At 45.9% G+C, this 18,817-nt stretch overlaps 2 protein-coding genes across 2 annotated transcripts in view; one reads left to right on the top strand and one right to left on the bottom strand.

The window, feature by feature from the left end:
* LOC143001586 (adhesion G protein-coupled receptor D2) overlaps nucleotides 1-683 on the top strand; it is a 63,916-nt gene extending 63,233 nt beyond the window's left edge. The window contains exons 22-23 of the mRNA XM_076151234.1: nucleotides 49-119; nucleotides 618-683. Of these exons, the coding sequence (XP_076007349.1) occupies nucleotides 49-119; nucleotides 618-683 (137 nt within the window). The remainder of the gene's footprint in view (nucleotides 1-48; nucleotides 120-617) is intronic.
* Nucleotides 684-15,187: 14,504 nt separating this feature from the next.
* The window catches only part of nr5a2 (nuclear receptor subfamily 5, group A, member 2), a 57,165-nt gene continuing 53,535 nt past the window's right edge, over nucleotides 15,188-18,817 (bottom strand). The window contains exon 7 of the mRNA XM_076151269.1: nucleotides 15,188-16,915. Coding sequence (XP_076007384.1) covers nucleotides 16,668-16,915 — 248 coding nt within the window. The 3' untranslated portion in view covers nucleotides 15,188-16,667. The remainder of the gene's footprint in view (nucleotides 16,916-18,817) is intronic.

Raw genomic sequence — 18,817 nt, 5'->3', positions numbered from 1 at the left:
GTATGTGAATCACAGTCTGTGGGTGTCTGTTTGTCTGTCTGTCTCTAGGTCAACTGTCCATCCCTCGTGCTGCAGAGAGACGAGAAAGTCCCCAGAGCCACACAGCCAAAGACAAAAAGGTGAATGACTGCATACACACATGTACACACACCGTGGTATATCAGTCACTCCACAGTGGGGCTTTGGGTAACAGGCTAGTTCAAAGGGGTCAACCAGCAGCTTTTGACCTTTGACCTCGGCACAACAACAGAGTGGAGTCAGGGGCTGTAGACGGTTGTGTTGTCGAGCGAACGCGGCTACAGCAGCAGGTTTGTCTGTCCACTGATTGATTTAATACAACATCATCCGTTTAAATTCAGAATAATTCATCTGTATTAAGGTATAAGTGATCACCATTACAATAACAAATAAAAATAAAGTATTTATATTTATTTCATACTTAATACTTAATACTAAATTATAGAAATACTTAAAAATGTGGGGCTTATTTAAAGATAGTGGTTTGCTATCTCCTCTCTCTGTCTCTCTCCCGCTCACCAACACACACACACACACACACACACCTATGGGACTCTGTCTTTTCTGCAAAGCCTCATCCCCCTGGTGGGCATCTCCAGTACCACATCATCCTGCACAACGGTGTCCATCCTGAGGTGCGACAGAAGTGTGTCGGACATTCCTAAGGCAGAACGATGTTGATTTAATGAGAATATAGGGACTTTAAATTAATAACATGTGATCAAAAGGAATGCGGGGTGTAATTTGTGGTATTGTTAAATCTGCATCTATCCAGGTGAAAGGCTTCTCCGTGTGCATTTGTTTCAGACTCCCTGAGGGAATGAAGTACCTTGCTCAGGGGCACATCACCGATAATTCTAATTAGAGCATTAATGATTTTCCCCCAGCCAAGGTTTTTGCAGTTGATCCAGTTATTCAAACGTGGTTACATTTCCTCCTCAGTAAACCAAGCAAGTACTTCAGAAATTCTACTTCCGGGCATCAGAAATACTCGTTTTCCATCCCATCGCGTAATGAATAACAGATAGTGAATTCAACTGCTGTCCTGTCTGTAAAATAGACCCGATCCATTATTTATTGATTGAATTTGGGGAGTTCATATGTCATTTTCAGCCTCCAACACATCTGCAGTAAAGCATTTTTGGATCTACTTTATTGGCATTCTGTTTAATGTAAAAGGACAAAATGTTTTAAGTCGTATGGAAATCTAAATAAAGTGTTTGGTACTGTTCGTTGATCGTTTGGCATGATGATGAAACAATGATTTGCACTGGAAACAATTGCGCATTTTCACTTGTCAATAGATTTTAACAGGGTTAAGTTTTTTTTCTCGCAGCTTTGCCTTCTTCACCCTCGACAAGCTGCTACTGCACGCCGACTTCCAACTGTTCCGCCTCCGACGTGATTGAAGCTGACTCCGCTCTCCACCCGGCTTTATTTTTCTTCTCAGCCGTTGGGTGGTCCGCGTCCCTCTCTCGCTCCCTCGCTCTATCGCTCTCTGGCCCGTTGTGAGGTTTGACTGCGTCTGTTTCTCTTTGAGTGCTACGGGACTGCGGCGGGGTTCGAAACTCAATACCTGAGTATACACAATCAAGTTCACACCAGAGGTTATGGGTGGGAGTGTGGTCTCCATTCCACTAAAAGATTGCGAGTTTGTCGACTGATCGGTGTGTGTGTGTGTGTGTGTGGGGTGGGGGGAGGGTGTCTGCTTAGTTGGTCAAGGTTGACTAAATTATGGTGTGTGCTTGAGTGAATTAGGGGCAGCAGTAGTGTGGAGGTGATGCTGTCCAATTGTAGTTTTATTTGGGTTTCTGCTTCCATATCCTCTCCTAAAACACTTTCTGAAGGCAGGCAGGTGATGAGGGTCTATTTGTTTGCCCCTCCGTCTCCCAGTGGTAACATCCAGTGGTGCTCAGAGTCTCTTCTGCATCACCAATAGGAGTGTACTCAGTGTGTACATATGTGTACAATGGAGTACTGCACACTTTGACAAACCTGGCCTTTCTCTACATGTTCTTCAAGTGCAAGGAGGGCTCAGTCACGGACACGAACACACACACACACACACACACACACACACACACATTAAATTGTCTTTATTCGGAGGCACAAACCTCCCTGTGTTGTGACAGCAGCTACAAATTCACACCAGTTATCTGTTGTTAAACATCAGGAATTCTTAACAATACATTTTTCTTTTCCCGTATTAAAGACACAATATATTTTTTGAATACAATCACAAGCTCTTGTTGACTTTTGCATAAAATCAAAATATCTGGCTGCTCTGTCCTGCTGAGCTCTCCCCAGTTGACCTTTCCTGCCTGTTCAGTGTTGCAGTGTTGGACCAGTTGTCTGTCACTCCCTCCAGACTCGTGTTCACACGCGATCGGGAGTCCCACAGCAGGCCAGCTGGAACCCCCCCACCCCCACCCCATCCCTCCACCCCATCCCTCCAGCCACTGGCCGGCCAGTCTGTCAGTCAGTCACTGAATGGGAGGGTTGTGTGTGTGTGTGTGTGTGTGTGTGTGTGTGTGTGTGTGTGCGTGTGCGTGTGCGTGTGTGCGTTGGGTCTTCCTGTTTTGGCCTGTGTGATTCAGTGCTTCCTGCCAGGGGACGCTGGTGTCACTTCTGTCAGCTTTGGGACAGACAGGAATCGTGCAAACTAGGGCTCAACTTCAATGGATCTCATTTGTTTGTGCTCATTTAAGTACCAAACCTCAGGAAATGTTGCACACACTCATCGATTCTCCCCAGATTTACATTATCGCTAGGAATTAAAAAGCCTCTCAAGTAGCATTTGCAGTTTGTGACCTTTTATTGTCTGAAATATTCACAAATCACCGTAATATGTCTTTGTCAAAACAGATGTAGACGTGACGCAGACAAACTCTCACACACACACACACACACATAGACACACACATAGACACATACACCATGTGCATACCTGCACTCTGTCACAAAGTCTCTCAGTGTCTTTTGTCATCACACACACACGCACACACACTTACAGTATACAGAGGTCCAGTTCAGAGTCAAATTTAATGATCTGCTGCAAAAACCCCTGCGTCTGTAAAACTGATTCCAGTCACATTCACCATTTATCTATTTTCTTTCTCTCGCTCTAAAATCTTAAAATCTTATATAAGTCCACAGACATCCCATAATATATCAAACTTTCAGATTCAGGACATTAAACCCCTTCTCCTCTACCTGTAGAACCAATCAGGCTCCTTCACACTGGACGCTGTAGTCTTCATGTTCCATTAATCCGAAGCAACCAGTGGTGATTGATCAATTAGCCCTGCTTAAAGCTGGGGGCTCTGACTGATCAATAGCGCTGATCACCAGCCAAAGGTTTTTCATTAAGACCTGCTGCTCTGCATGAGCACACTCCATTAGCATAGAGCAAATGGGCTGAGAGGTGGTGCCAATATTCCTCTGGCCCACACACACACACACACACACACACACACACACACACACACACACACACACACACACACACACACTTCACAGATATCATCACTACCACTGTGTTATTCAATGCAAACTGCAGGATAAGCAACATCTGCCAGTGTCCTAAAATATATAATAAGTAAATCTCCATGACTCACATCCAGTCCAGATTGTGTAACAGTGTGTAACAGTGTGTGTTCCCTTTCATTGTCACCGTCTTTTTATTCAGTACCTGAAAAACAGCGGATGTCGCTGCGCCGCCGCGATATTTCGGATCCGCGACCCCGCTGACCCCGCTGACCCCGCTGGGATCGTCCGTACGGCCAAAACACAAAAACACCAGCGGGCTTCCAGCGGCGAGCTCACCTTTCTCACCCTCTCCTAACCCTCAGCGGGGCCCGGGGCCATTGTTTGACTCGAACAATCCTCATTGAATTAAAAAGTGGGCGGCGTGCTTTGTTTGGGCCGCTGCGGCCGATGCGTACGGCTGTCATGGGCCCCGTCGTTAATGTGCCATCGCCGCCGCTCACATCCTCAGCAGACACTCGCAGCGCTCGGCTCGTTTCCTCCATCTGTAGGTGAATATGTGTGTGTGTGTGTGACTCATTCAGCTGTGTGGATGGGATGAATGAGTTGAGGGGAAAGGTTGACTTTTTTTGTATCTCCTCCTACAATTTTGAGTCATTTGTGTCATGAACAGACGTGATATTCTTGTTTTAATCTTCCTCACCGTTGTTGTTGTTGTAGTTGGCAGTAATGACAGTAATGGAGGTGTTGACACATTCCTCGTGTCGCGCCCTCGTAAATGCAGATAAAACCCAAGTACGGTCAAGTTTAGGTTAAGATAAAAGGGTTGGAGATTTGGGGAAACAAATGAGCGCTTGTGTGTGTGTGTGTGTGTGTGTTTTAGCATGTAGGAAGGGTGTTGCTTACAAAGATACCGAGGCAGACAGGAAGAGATCACCCTGGTGTTAGCATGGTGGAGGTTATTGCCTCTGACTCTCCAGGCCAGACACACACACACAACACACACACACATGCATGGGACCGCCAAAGCGCGCAAACTCACTGACACAAGCATGTAGTGTCTCCTTCCTCACGGCCTCTCACCTATGACCTTTGCCCCCCCGTGTGTGTGTATAACCTAGTGATCTAAATATTCAGAGCTTCTCTCACTGTTTGGGGGCTTTTTGTGTGTGTGTGTGTGTGTGTGTCGGTGTAAGTTCGATGAGTTTGACGAAGGGATGGCACAGCAGCGGAATGACATTTCCGTGTGGCGTGGGCGGGGGTGCGGAGGGGCGGGATGGACGGATGGCACCCTGGTCCACCCCCACTGGGGAGAGGAAGTCCCTATGAGAACACAACAGGAAAGAGACAGAGCAAAAGCAAGTGCACATCTTTTTGGACATTAAATCACTTCCTGTACTGCTCGGGGGGTTGCGTCCCCACCAGCCACCCTCAGAGAAATTGATTGAGCCTTTTTGTCTGCGTGCATGAAAGTGTGTGTGTGTGTGTGTGTTTCTTCCTGTGTGTGTGTCTCTGAGGTATTGCCCTGATGAGTGGAATAACTCATCATAAGTGTAAGTGTAAAGGCTTTGAGAGCAAAATCCAAAGCAGCTGTTTTCATCTTGTAACAGCGCTGAAGTACAATCTGTTGCCTTTACAGCTCCGGCAGCACGCGTGTACACATATATACATACACACATACAGTACATACATACACACATACAGTACATATTGCCGCGCAGGCCTCCCCCCAACTGATTTACTGCGGTGACTTGCAGATGTGATGAGTATTGTAGGACGCACGCGGCGTATAAATCTCGGCGCCCTGACAGATCACAAGCGCCGAGTCTGCACACGGAGCTTTGATCTCCATCCAAGAACAAAGACAAAGAAACAAAAAGGTTTATCTGTGGCAGGAGCAGGAAGAGAGAGGTTTTTTTTTTTTTATGGTGTGACAGGAAAAGACAATGACATCGGTTTTCTTTCCAAACACAAACAGAGCGCCTCGTTCCTCCTCCTGCCGCTCTGTCGCTCTGTTTTTTTTTAGGGTTACGTCCCCATGCTGTTTTCTTGCGAGCAATCTCGCTTTTATCGCTTCCACATCGCAAAGTGAATCTCATTTTTACATTGAATCCGCAGAGCTCGGACAATAAAATCCCCGTCCAGGGCACGGCTGTAAAAAAAGAAAAAAAAGACTTCCTTCCTGTAGGCGACTTCCTGTTTATGTCTGAATGCAGGTCAGGAGAGGGAGATAGTGGTCCCTGTCTCATCTACACACACACACACACACACACACACACACACACACACACACACACACACACACACACACACACACACACACACACACACACACCTCGCCATCCTGGTAATACATTTGTTTACGGAGCCTCTTCTTTCTTGCTGCTGTTTGACTTCTGCTTCCTAAAAACACCAAATAAGAGATATCCATTAAGCAAACACCATGTTGTAGCATTATTTGCATTTTCTCTCTGTCCACAGCACTTCAGAGACCCCCCCCCCCCTCCCGGTTGAACACTCTCACACTCTCACACTCTTAGTTGAACACACACTGATCTTCCCCGAGTCTTGTTTGTTTCATTTTCTGATGATTTGCTTAAATCGGGGCCGCGGCTGCCGCTTCCAATGTTTAATTTAAGAGCCGGCGTTCCCCTTGGTGCGATACGCGGTGGTTAGCACTGAAGGGTTTGACAGCGGTGGTCCGACGGTGGTGGAGTTTGGGGGGCGGGGGGGAACCCGGGCGGAGACCCCCAGGTCTGCGGGCGCAGTCATTAGGATGACCCCTCAATTTGGAGATGAGAAAGCGGCTCTGCACTCTGGGCTCATTGAAGATGCTCCCATGCCTGCCAGACACATCCATTATTTATGAGTTTCTACAAATTCAAACTGACATTTTTATCAGTTGTGTCTGATTGGGCCGTGCTGGGCGTGGCTCTCTCTCCTCCTCACTCATAAAACAAGACCAAAGTATGACTCAGAGGCTTTTAATTGGTGTTAAAGTTATTACATTAATTGTGCGACACACACTTATAAATAAGTAGAGCTGCAGTTACAGAGTTCAGGGAAGGGAAAAGGAAAGAAAGGAGAAACTTAGTAAGATAAATCGCACTCACATTTATTATTATTTGCCCATTTATACAAAAGCTTCAATTTCCGAATAACTCCGATCTGAATGAAAGGATTCAGGCCCGGGGAAGCTGGGATGGATTATCAGCAGACTGAACTCATCCCAGATACAGATATTGATCCGGATCAGGTGGATTGAAATATATGCTCGGAAGAAAACTTCTATGAGATCCTGATCTTCAGTTATATACAGTACAGTGTGTGTGTGTGTTTGACCTCTATACACACACACACACACACACACACTGTTCCTAAAGGGTGAAAACGCACGCCTGGGTTCTTCCGAGAACGCAACTAAACCACCGAGCAGACCACAGTGACGGTGCCAGATGAAGGTGGAGTGAGGTTCCAGTGTGCTCGTACATGGCTGAGCAGGTGTATCAGGAATCATTGACTCTCTTCTGAACCCCTCCCCTCCCTGAGCGGGTATTGATCCGCCCGTTGCGCTGAGCTTTGGTGTTCAGCCTCGGGGCTCGTTCGCTCGTTCACCTCACCTTACCTCGCTCACCTCACATTAGAGCCCGGGCTTCTCTATGCGCCGTTAGTCCGCCGGCCACCGGGGAGTCAAAGCCAGCTGTATAAGAAGACGTCCCACACGCTGTCAATGCTGCACCAGCTGAGGGAGGTTGATTAAATATAGGTGGGCTTTCAGGTTCATGTGCGATCCTTCGATTCGACGGATCCAGCTCGTCTCCCGTCTTCATACTTCACACGCCATACGGGAATCTTCTCAGAAAGGACGAGGTGTCTTTACTTGGAGGCTAGATCTGGAACTTGAAGCTGATTTCTGAGTTGCCAAATGCTCTTTAATGCTTCAAATGTCCACTTAATGTGGCTGGGAATGGTCCATAACGCTGAAACTGGACAAGGTTCACCTTCACAGATGTTTTGTCATTTATTTCTGTCATTTGGAAAGTGTGTAAGTGGCAGATTGTTGCTCCCAGGTCGTTTATTTGAGCCATGCTGGAATTAATAGAAAGGTTAAACAGGAAGTACAGGTGATAAGCGGTGCAAATGGTGGTGCAGCTCCTCCGGCGGGCTGTGTCATCGCCGGAGGAGGATTGTAATGGAGTCCAGCCTGCACATTGGTTGGAGAACAATCAAAGCCTTTAAGGTTTAACCCATTTGCCCCCCCCCCCCACCAGCCGTAAGCATCCTGAAAACCAAATGCCAGATCAATTAATTTACACAGGTGAAAACAAGGGGATTGACTGGGACTCCATCCAGGGCTTTCCTGTCCACGTCCCCCCCAGAGACTTTTACCACATCAACGACAGCTTGACAAACTCAGTAGTCCAGGTGATGAGAGGCCACCGTTCCCCGGCTACACTTCACTCCCGGGCCTCTGTGAATCAGGGCCGGAGCAGATGCTGTGGGGATGTTCCTCGGCGCTCCTCCCCGGGGCCCGCTCTCCTCTCTTTCATACTTCTGAGGTCTGTGATGTTCATTTATCGGGGGGCTCCTGTTACAACGTTACCGCTGCCACTGCTGGCAAAGCACCCAGACTCTTAAGACTTCGCAGAAAGCCGTTGCCGCCGTCCCTGGAGAGGGATGGCAGACTAAGTAATCAGTTTCCCATCACGGTGACAATCTGAGTGCAGCTGTTTGCGTCTGAAGGCCTGCCAGCGATTGTCGGTGGCACTCTGAATTAGAGAAGGAAAGAAAGGAGGCACGGAGTGAGAGAAGGATGAAAGGAAAGTTTCTTTTTTCCGTGCCTTATTCAGTCTTCTTAAGGGTTTTTATTATTGATCTCATCAGCAGACCTGCAGACGTACAGTACGTGGGCAGACGCTTTACAATTACTCACATCCATCTGTTAACATTAGCAAAGCTGCATCTTTTGTCTCCATTATGGCGTATTTAAGAAAACGCTACCCACTCAAGGATGAACGCCGTCGCTTCCCCCCTGACGGAAATGTATAACTTTTATTTGTTTAGCAACATTTACATAGCACTTTGCCGTCAAAATAAAAGCGGCGGCATTGTAAACACAAGACGCCGCTGTTAAAGAAAAGAGTAAAGAAAAGCTCAATAAAAGTCTTACATTAAGGCCGGTCTGTAAAATGCATTTTCAAAAACTGCACATCACCTCCTCAGGTTCAGGTGGATGAAATTGCACGGGGGGCCTTGATGGAAAGCATTCAGTCTTCAATAAATATACGGCGCAGGCTAAATCATTTGGTGCCTTTGTTTGACACTCAGCATGCCTCTCATCTCAGTCATTTAGACCTCAGTGTGTATACAGGAGGCATCAGTGTTGAAAGAAGTGTGTGTGAGAATGTGTGTGTGTGTGTGTGTGTGTGTGTGCGTCGAATTTCTTTCTCTTCTACGTGAGGAACTTCTTGGTCTTCATAGCCTGATGTGTGAACTATGTGTGTGTGTGTGTGTGTCTCTGTGTGTGTGTGTGTGTGTTTATGTTTGGTGTAATCCAGTCCAGCTCTCCTGCTCTGCGTTGGTTCATCAGAGCTCCATCAGCAGGTCACAGCTCAAGGCCGTCAGCTTCACCCGGGGAGATTAAACCTGCTCTGGTTATATATGAAGGAGTTCCACCACCACCACCACCCGGCAGCTCACACACTTCATCCTCCTCTTCCTCAAGCGTTACCGGGGCCAATCCGCAGCTCGTAAATCTCCAGGCATTTCTAGAAGTAGTTCTTATAAAACGATCTCTGTCTTCTCCGTTGGCTGTCAGGTTTTTTTGGCGGTAAATGAAGAAATTAAGTTTTTATGTTCAGATACTTGATTGAGATTTAAGGGGAAATGTCAGTGAGGTTCATTTGGGATCGGAAAAACCTGGAATTCCCTTAAATTGTACTGCAGATGTCATTCGAACGTGGCTTTTCCTGCCGTAAGAAGATGATATTTTATTATATTTGGGGTTCTATTGAATATTTATCTGTAGGTAACTGGAATGATGTGATTGCTAAAATACAGAAAAAGTCAGTTTTCCTTATTTTTCCGTTTTCCAATTTCCTTCCTATAACATGAGGAACATTCTGAAGTGTCCACCCTGACCTTGTTTACTGTTAACCGTGGCGAAGGATTGCGTTCCTGGAACAGGCAAACACAACAACTTTAGGTCACACGGGGGGGCCTGATACGTGTGTGTGTGTGTGTGTGTGAGAGGCAGTTTAAACCCAGAACTCGCTGTGTGTTTCCTGGACTCTGATGCAAAGTGAACAGCTCAGTTCAAACGGTTTTAAAACATGTCCTTGTCCCGTCTTCAAGCAAATTATCTTCCTGTTCGGTTAAGAAAGTCTTCCGCTGTCCTGTCTTGTTTGTGTGCCAGCGTGAACAGTGTCATGACGATGAGGTGTGCGGCGTTCTCACCAATGCCACGCGCCTCCTTTCACCGGCGACCCGGCCCCGCGCTCTTTTTGCTGCTGCTGAAGCAAAGGTCAGACTCCTTTCCGTGGTAAAGCATTCACCGTCGCAATCTCGGCTGGGGTCTGGCAAGAATTCGCTCTTTGTGTCTCGCGGCCTTTCCATGTGCCAGATTCATCATTCTTACAATGGAGCCGAGGCAAACACAGAGGGAGAGAGAGAGAGTCTGTAAGTGTGTTTTTGTGTGTGTACGTGTGTGTGTGTACGCGTGTGTGTTTAAAAGACATTTCTGCAACCGTTTTAACAGGGCGACTCTGTTTGAATTAGATGTTCTAACCCCGCGCTTGCTAAATGGATTTCTGAAGTGGCTGTAGTTGGAGGCTTTCAATCGGATGCAACCTTGAGTCCTTTTTTATGTGAGCTCTGTAGGATTTAAGTGCCGGTATAACATGTGCGCAACTGAATGCATGCTCCTCATTTTTTGAAATTGAAAAATCTCCAAAGGCTCTCCCCTATTGTGCAGGCAATTAATGGAAGACTCTCTCTCGCTCTTTTTAATGACTAATAAAGGATAATCATCATAGAAAAAAAACATCATAATGCTGTAGGCTTCCTCTTTATGCACAGTGATGTATAATGCATGCTTTGAAATGAAACGGCAGCGGCCTTCGACCATTCCATCTCCAAACCTTAGTGTATTTGTTTTGCATGCCGCAGAGAGTCTTTTGCATAACAATGGCGAGTGTTCCCGTTTAACAATGCTCGCCTATTAATTTGATCTTTACGTTTTTGGAAACTTTGTCTATGGAGCCGCTCCGACGTCGCCTCCCGCCGGTCGCTGTTTGGGCGTAAGTGATTAGAAAGTTGGCTAAATGCCCGTCTGAAGAGTTGTGCTGCTGCTTTCTCCTTTCTCTTTTCCATTGAGCGACGAGCTTCCGCTTTTGCTTTTAACAGATGAATCTAAAGCTCCAATCTGTCTCTTTTCTCTGCGTAACCCTGTGAGTCTACCTGGTCACAGCACTCCTGATGACTGAGCTCTGCTTAATGGAGCCTTAATGAATCTATCTATCAATCTATCCATCTATCTATCTATCTATCTATCTATCTATCTATCTATCTATCTATCTCTCTATCTATCTCTCTATCCCTCTCTCTCTCTCTCTATCCATCTCTCTCTCTCTCTCTCCATCTCTATCCCTCTCTCTCCATCTCTATCCCTCTCTCTCCATCTCTATCCCTCTCTCTCCATCTCTCTATCCATCTCTCTATCCATCTCTATCTCTCTCTCGCCCCATCTCTCTCTGTCTCTCTATCTCTCTATCATTAGTGTCTCATGCTTATTGATGAAATAGAATAATTTGTTTATAATTGAATCAAATAATTTGTTGAAATGTTTCCAGAAAAATGCCGACGTTTTATTGTATTTTAAATTGCAGCCTAATTTGAAATAGATTGACAACTAGAATAAAAAGACCTGTAACTCTTTGTTGGTGTTTGGTGTGTGTGAGTGTGTGTCTCCCTTCCACCAGCGTGTGGCGTGGCTGTGTGTGTTTCTCAGGCCTCTGGAGCCTGCAGGCCTCGCCCGGGGCTCCACGCAATACCAACAGCTCTGATTGCACCTTCTCTTGCCATCTTGGAACACTTCCAAAAGCCTTTTGAGTGTGTATGTGTGTGTGTGTATGTGTGTGTGTGTGTGTGTGTGTGCGTGCGTGCGTGCGTGTGTGTGCGTGCGTGTGCGTTTTTGGCCTCAGTCTCTTTCTCTTTGACAATGGAGGAAAACATACAAGCGCATCTCAGTAAACACGACTGATGTGCTTCCAGAGTTTAAAAGCTTCTGATAGCAGACAGAACTTCAGGCTGTTTGTGTGACAGAAGGGAGAAGTTGTTTAGAAACTGACAGCACTTCATCTCTCTCTCTCTCTCTCTCTCTCTCTCTCTCTCTCTTTCTCTCTCCCCCTGTGTGTGTGTGTGTGTGTTGTGAGTCAGTGCGTTGCTTTTGGCGAGTTATTCATTTGTATTTGTCTCCCCCTCCCCCACCCCCCCCTCTCTCTCTCTCCCTCCCTCTCTCTCTCTCTCTCTCTCTCTCTCTGTGTTCAGTGATCTTCAGAGCCGGTCCGTTTCGGCGCCCATGTCCACCTTCAGGGATGCACCCAGCATGCATTTCTGAGTGTTTTCACCTGAGGCGGCACTTGTTAGAGTCTGCGGATAAACGTATATACATTATTTATACAAATTCAGGGCGAGCGAAAGCAGGTTTAACGCATTTACAGGCGGGAGGCCGGGGCACTGCGGGCCGAGCTGCGAGTCGGGGGGTGACGCAGCTGGACGCTCCATCGCCTGTGACAAGCATCCTTAATGCTGCACGAGGACCCAGCAGACCGCCTCAGCCGCCGCAGTCCCATCAGTAGGGCTGAAGTCAAATCTCCCCTTTCTTTTGTTTATGTTTTTTTGTTGGTACGTTTGCAATTCATTTCAGACATTTTGCAAACGTATCGACTGTTATAGATTTCAGTTTGTAGGAGTCTGGGAGGCAATGACAGCTTTGATTGTGGCGGCTCGGCGCCTTCGATTTCTTGAACGCGTGAAGGGTGCAGTGAAGCTTATTCAATAACTTTTAGATTCACCATTATTATTACATGAGGAACAGAATATAAGGAACTATTCAGCAATAACTTATTTGAGAGAGGGAATTCTACCCCTGTGTGTGTGTGTGTGTGTGTGGGTGTGGGTGTGGGTGTGTGTTACAGACCAAAGTGTGTATCCTGAGGCAGCAAATGAAGCTAAATAACCTGTCAGCACTCTGTTAGATTATGATTCCATCCTTAAAAACAGGTTTGTATTAAAAAGCCATGTTGTGTTTTAACCTCTTTTGTATCAACGCCGTTTTTGCTTTTTAATTGCTTTTGCTGTCAGGACGTTTTCATTTTGAACACGTCGGGGGAAGAATCACTCCATCAGCAGCTACAGAGTTCCATTTCAAGACGAATCAATTCATCTTTCCAAAAAACACAGATATGGAAAATAACATGATGGCTGCAGATGAAGTGAACCGGAGAGAGAAGAGACAGAATAAGTATTTTAATGTGAAATACAGTCGGCCTGAAGAGAAAACCTGACCGCAGAAAGAGAGCACGCTTCGCTGCCAAAACACACTCCAGTCAAAACAGCACAGATGACTTAATGTGAAACATGTAAAGATGCAGAATCATACAAGTGCTTGATGTCGTGGGTGATAATGAGTATTTAGTCTTCCTGTGGTTACACGCTGTCAAATTAACTGGCTCCTTCCTCTTCCAGGAGCCGCCTCCCCCTCCTCCTCCTCCTCCTCCTCTTCCTCCTCCTTCAGACGTGGACTCTTCGCCGCCTGGCTGCAGTCTTCACGTTCCCATGGAGCTCGAGTTTACAACTTCCTGTTTCCCTTGCAGTCCCGGGCGTCAGAAAAGCTTCGGCCTCGTCTATGTGGACTGAGCGCCCATTACAGTTTTGATTGTATGCTATTTTTCTTTCTCTTATTTTTATGATACGTTTGGGTTTTATTGTAGCTTTTCCTTTGCCTTCATGTAGAAACTCTGCATCTCCCATCAGTCTGTGTGCTTTACATTCCAGTTAAACATGTTTCTGGTGTTGTTTCTTTGCTGTACATTCGCTTTTGTAAGATTTACAGCTCGAGCTGTGTAAATGTGACGTCCCCGGGCTGAGGCTGAGTTTGAGGCTGAGGCTTAGTCTGAGTCTGAGTCTGAGTCTGAGTCTGAGGCCGAGTTTGAGGCTGAGGCTGAATCTGAGGCCGAGTTTGAGGCCGAGTTTGAGGCTGAGTCTGAAGCTTAGTCTGAGGCTGAGGCTGAGGCTGAATCTGAGGCCGAGTTAGAGTCTGAGGCTGAATCTGAATCTGAGTCTGAGGCTGAGGCTGAGGCTGAGTTTGAAGCTGAGGCTAAGGTTGATCAGGGGTCTTCCTCTCACTCTCTCTCTCTGTTTCATCATTTAATGAAGGCATAGAACACCAAACGGCGATGATTGATACTTTCCTCCTCATCTTATTTTTGCTTGATGGACATTTAACAGGAAAAACGGTTAAAAAAAAAAAATCATAAAATGTTATCAAAATCAATAAGTCTTAAAAATTCTTTCCAACTGTCACATCTCTGTGTTACTGTGTCGGATGATTCCTGCTTATTAAGGTTTCATTTTAAGAACATAACGGTTTGGACCTTATTTGACCCAAAGAAGTAAATCACATGGACTCAGACAGCATTTTGTGTGAGAGAGCGGCAATATGAGCGTCATAATTATTTATTGAAACGCTCCCAGTGAGGGAGAGGTGATGTGATGGGGCACTCAGGGTGCCATCAGGGGTCAAAGGTCACAGACGGTCAGCATGCTGATGTGTTGTTGTGCATTAAAGCCTAAAGAGCCATGAAACCTACGGCCAAACTTTTTACTGAAAGTAGAATTTGAGACAGCGAAGAATTAATATTGTCCAATCAATAAACTTAATTGATCAATTTAAGGGAACTAAATGTTTTCTACATATTGATGTATGAATTTGTGATTTACAAAAAGAAGACAAATATATCAGGGCAGTTTTTCTACATGAGTCCAGATGAGTGATGATGATTTGTGATGTTAAGAAATACGAAGAGCAAGTTTGATTGACAGCAAAGATGCAAATTCAGTAAGAAAAACGAATGTGCCACAAACACTTTTTAACACCTATTGGTTTAAATACAAAACTCTTATACTTATTATTTAAAGAGGGGAAATTTAAACTCATTATTCTGCTGCTGATCTGCATCTCAGAATGAAAAAAAACAAGAACATGCTACAGTAAACAAATTTATTGTGGCGCGGACACCTCATGTCGTGTAACACAAAGATGGAAACCTAGAGATGCAATAAATTATCTTCATTATTAAGCGTAACCAGTGACATTCTGTACATCAAAAAGGTAAAGAGCACTGTAAAAAAAAATACAAAACAAAAGGTGTGAAACTGAAGGCCAAACTCTTCTACAGCAACAGAAACAAACGCTTGAATGCCAGCAGACACAGAGAGAAATGAACATTTTAAGTGTGATTCCTTTTTGATTTTAGTGTCTCACGACATAATTTAAGTACTACTGGAAACAAATAGAAAATCAAAACACTGTACACACACCAAAGAAAGCAAAACCAGAGGGATCTTTTTTTTCATTTCGTCGATTTCATTCTTTAGGAAATCATTGCTTGGCAATTGATGCTTCATCACAGTTCTCTCCCTTATGACTACATGAATGTAAACACCTGTTGAATTATTCTTTTTTTTTTAAATTTTTTACAACATTAATACTTTATATATATATTTGTACATATTTTCATTCACATCTGCACGGTTAGCTAGCATGGTAATGAAATAAGGCAAGACCCACATCAACTGTGACATCACAAATCTTTTTTTTTTTTTCTTTCCTCTTATTAATACTGATTATTAGGTTTTTTGTAATTTTTCCCGCAGCAGGCTTTGGTCTGTCCGGACAAAGAAGGCAGCTTCCATCCTCCTCTCTCTCTCTCTCTCTCTCTCTCTCTCTCTCTCTCTCTCTCTCTCTGTCTCTCTCTCTCTCTCTCTCTCTCTCTCTCTCTCTCTCCCTGTCTCTCTCTCTCTCTCTCTCTCTCTCTCTCTCTCTCTCTCTCTCTCTCTCTCTCTCTCTCTCTCTCTCTCCAGAATCACAATATGACAAAACTATAAAAAGAAGAAGAGGAAGGGTGTGTTTTTGCAGGAAAAATGGGCTATAAATACATTTGATTCAGCGTTACGTTATTAGATGAATTTATTAGGTGGTTTAACACTGGTCTTTCTGAGGTACATGGTGAACAATGATTCGGGGGGTTGTGGGATAAAAAAGGGCAACCACAAGGTGACCATGAAGAGCAAATGACTTCCAATAAAACAGACAGAAAAGAAACACATTTTTGTATCTTTTTCACGTCGGCCTGTGACGTTTTGTTCATGACAGGACGTCCGTTCTTAGACCTTTATTTTTTTTTCGTGTCGGCTCCTCCGTGTCGCTCAGTGAGTGACTCAAACAAGCAGAGGCGCTCAGTTTCCGAGTGTCCGTTGTGTGTTTTTTCTTTGTACAGTACCAACGCCGGCCGGCAGGTTTCAGGTGAGAGCTGGAGCGCCGCCCCGGTATAAACTGCGTGTCTTTCTTGTAACAAACCGTCCTCAGCGGCGGCGGCGGGTGTTCCGTCTCTCAGCAGGAAAAGCCTCTCGCAGTCTCACACCGGCGCTTAAACACTCGAGGGTTGTTTACTCTCTAAGTTCCAGCCTATCAGTCTTTGCATCACCTTGATAGTCTTTGCTGTGCAGATGATTAGATACCTTTGTTTGATGTCAAACGCGACGTATCGCTCAAGTGTTCCTCTTTTTTTGTCTCTGAGAATTCTTCCAGAATGTCTCTTTTTTTTCTCCTCCCCAGAACAAAAGCATCCATATGCATTGTGTGTGTCTGTGTGTATTTGTTTGTGTGTGTGTGCTCATCCCAAGACATCAGAATGAGTTGAATAGAACCAAATGCTGCCATCACTACCTGCTCCTCACCACAAACATCTCAATCAGAATGCAGTCCAGTCTGGGCTGGAGGGGCAGAGTCGGTTTCTGGCCAAAGCATAAGCAGTCCCCCTCCCCCCCCGCCTCTCTCCCCCACAACCCCGCACTGATGGATTGTGGGTGGCAGTCCGGTCCTAAGCTCTCTTGGCGTGCAGCATCTCGATGAGCAGGTTGTTGCAGGGCACGTCGCCGTTCAGGTGTTTGTAGTACAGGTACTCTTCGGCCTGCAGGCTGATGGCTCGGATCTCCGGCAGCCGCAGGAGCAGCTGGCCGAACTTGTCCGTCTGCTGCGGGTAGTTGCACATGACGTAGTCCAGCAGCGCCGCGTTGACCTGCTCCTGCACGCTTTCTACCAGGTGGAAGTTCTCCAGGTTCTTCACATCTAGGAGGCAGAAAAAATACAAGAAAATACAGCTTAGATTCAGAAATTTAAACTGGAATATGGCGGAATATGGGTCAGAGTAAATAAGAATAAGGCCTCTGTCTGTCCTTCATCCAATGGGAACTGTTTGTATTGATCAGTTATGCAGGGGACACAATCAGTATGTCTCCATGTTACAGCAGATTCAAGATCAAAATGTTCCTTTAGTGTCACTGTGTCTCATTTAGGGATAACGTCTTCAGTAATTAGCTCTCAGATTCACACTCTTATAAGTTGTATTTCCTTGGGTGAGGCACATATTTCTCTTTTAACCCAAAATGCGTCACACCATGGATCCCCCCCTTCCCCCCCCCACGCTCCCTCTCGCTCTCTCTCTGCTCCGTCTCTTGAGAGTTGCATATGTGAAGGGAATCAGGTGAGGGCAAAAAAACAAAAAAAAGCCCCCCCACCCCCTGAGAGCGGCCTTCCCCAGGAGAGCATGAATAATGTAGAGCAACATTACAGCCCAGTTTAACCTGACGCAACGTTCTCCTCTTATTCTCCATCATAACGAACAAAATGAGAGTTAGAGCAGGTAAACTCGCAGCATTATCATAATGACAAACGCTAATAAGTGTAACTGAAGACGGCGATTACACGGCAGGGACTTCTATTTTGCATCTTTCCCCCAAAATTCCAGCATTCCCAGCAGCTATAAGCACTTTTTCCTGGATGATAATAAGCTCGCTGGGGGTTTGAGCTGATTATTGCAGGACAAAGACAGAAATTTTGCTAAATGGATAATGGTGGAGCAAGATGCTGCGTGTGTGTGTGTCATGATTATGAAACGAGAGGATCCGGAATATCTGATGAGGTGGAGCAGTGTGTGTGTGTGTGCATGCGTGTGTGCGTGCGTGTGTGTGTTTGTGTGTGTGTGTGTGCGTGTGCGTGTGCGTGTGCGTGTGCGTGTGTGTGTGTGTGTGTGAGAGTGAGATCTTTTATTAATCTGTTTGACTCCAGGTCGAGTGCGCTCACAGCGGGCTAATGTGCAATGACGGAGTCCCTGTGTCGGGTTCACACCTCTGCACAGATCACACACACACACACAGACACACACACACACTCACAGAGATCCTATCTGGTTATATATTCTGCAGTCCACCTCACTTAGGGATTGTCCAGTTTGCACTAACGAGCCTGGCTGACACACACATTCCAGCTCTCGCGCTTTATCTCTGTCTCTCTCTCTCTCACACACACACACACTAATCCATGTAAATATACCGAAAATTTCTCTCTCACATTTACACACACACACACACACACACACACACCCCATCCACTCACCCAGAGCATTAAGAGGAGGAGGGGGGGGGGAGATAAATCAGCAGCTAATGAGGTCTAGAGAATGAGAAGCGGCTCCTTCAAGGTACTTCCATCTATGATGCACTCTACCATGCTAATACAATCTGTGTGTGCACGCGTGTGTCTGTATGTCCCTGTGTGTGTGCGCTCACCCTGACCCCTGAGTGACACGGCGGGTGGGGTGTGGTGGGGGGGCTAAATAAGGCCAAGAGGAGGCCAGGAAAGGGGGGGGGGGTGAGGGGGGTCTGGCCTGTGACAAAGGAGCTTCCAAACAAACATGACATGTGCTTTTTCCTGCTGCCACTCAGCTGCATGACCCCACCATCAGAGTCCCCAAACCGTCTTTCAACGCCGCCAACACCGCAGGGAAGCATTAGAATAGCATGACACACACACACACACACACACACACACTCTAAACCCAGTGACTTTCAGTGTTAACAGGTTGACGCAACAAAAGTAAAAAAAATGAAAGAGAAAGTAAAGACACGGTCAGACAATTCTTGATTGATCAAATCTGAACAGGTGGATTGATTTGGATTATGAGAGAGTGAGAGA

This window comes from Genypterus blacodes, unplaced genomic scaffold (genome assembly GCF_046128005.1).
Source record: "Genypterus blacodes isolate CSIRO-AG114 ecotype Tasmania unplaced genomic scaffold, CSIRO-AGI_Gbla_v1 ptg000054l_1, whole genome shotgun sequence".
Lineage (NCBI taxonomy): Eukaryota > Metazoa > Chordata > Actinopteri > Ophidiiformes > Ophidiidae > Genypterus > Genypterus blacodes.
This window is presented reverse-complemented; position numbering and strand designations above follow the sequence as displayed.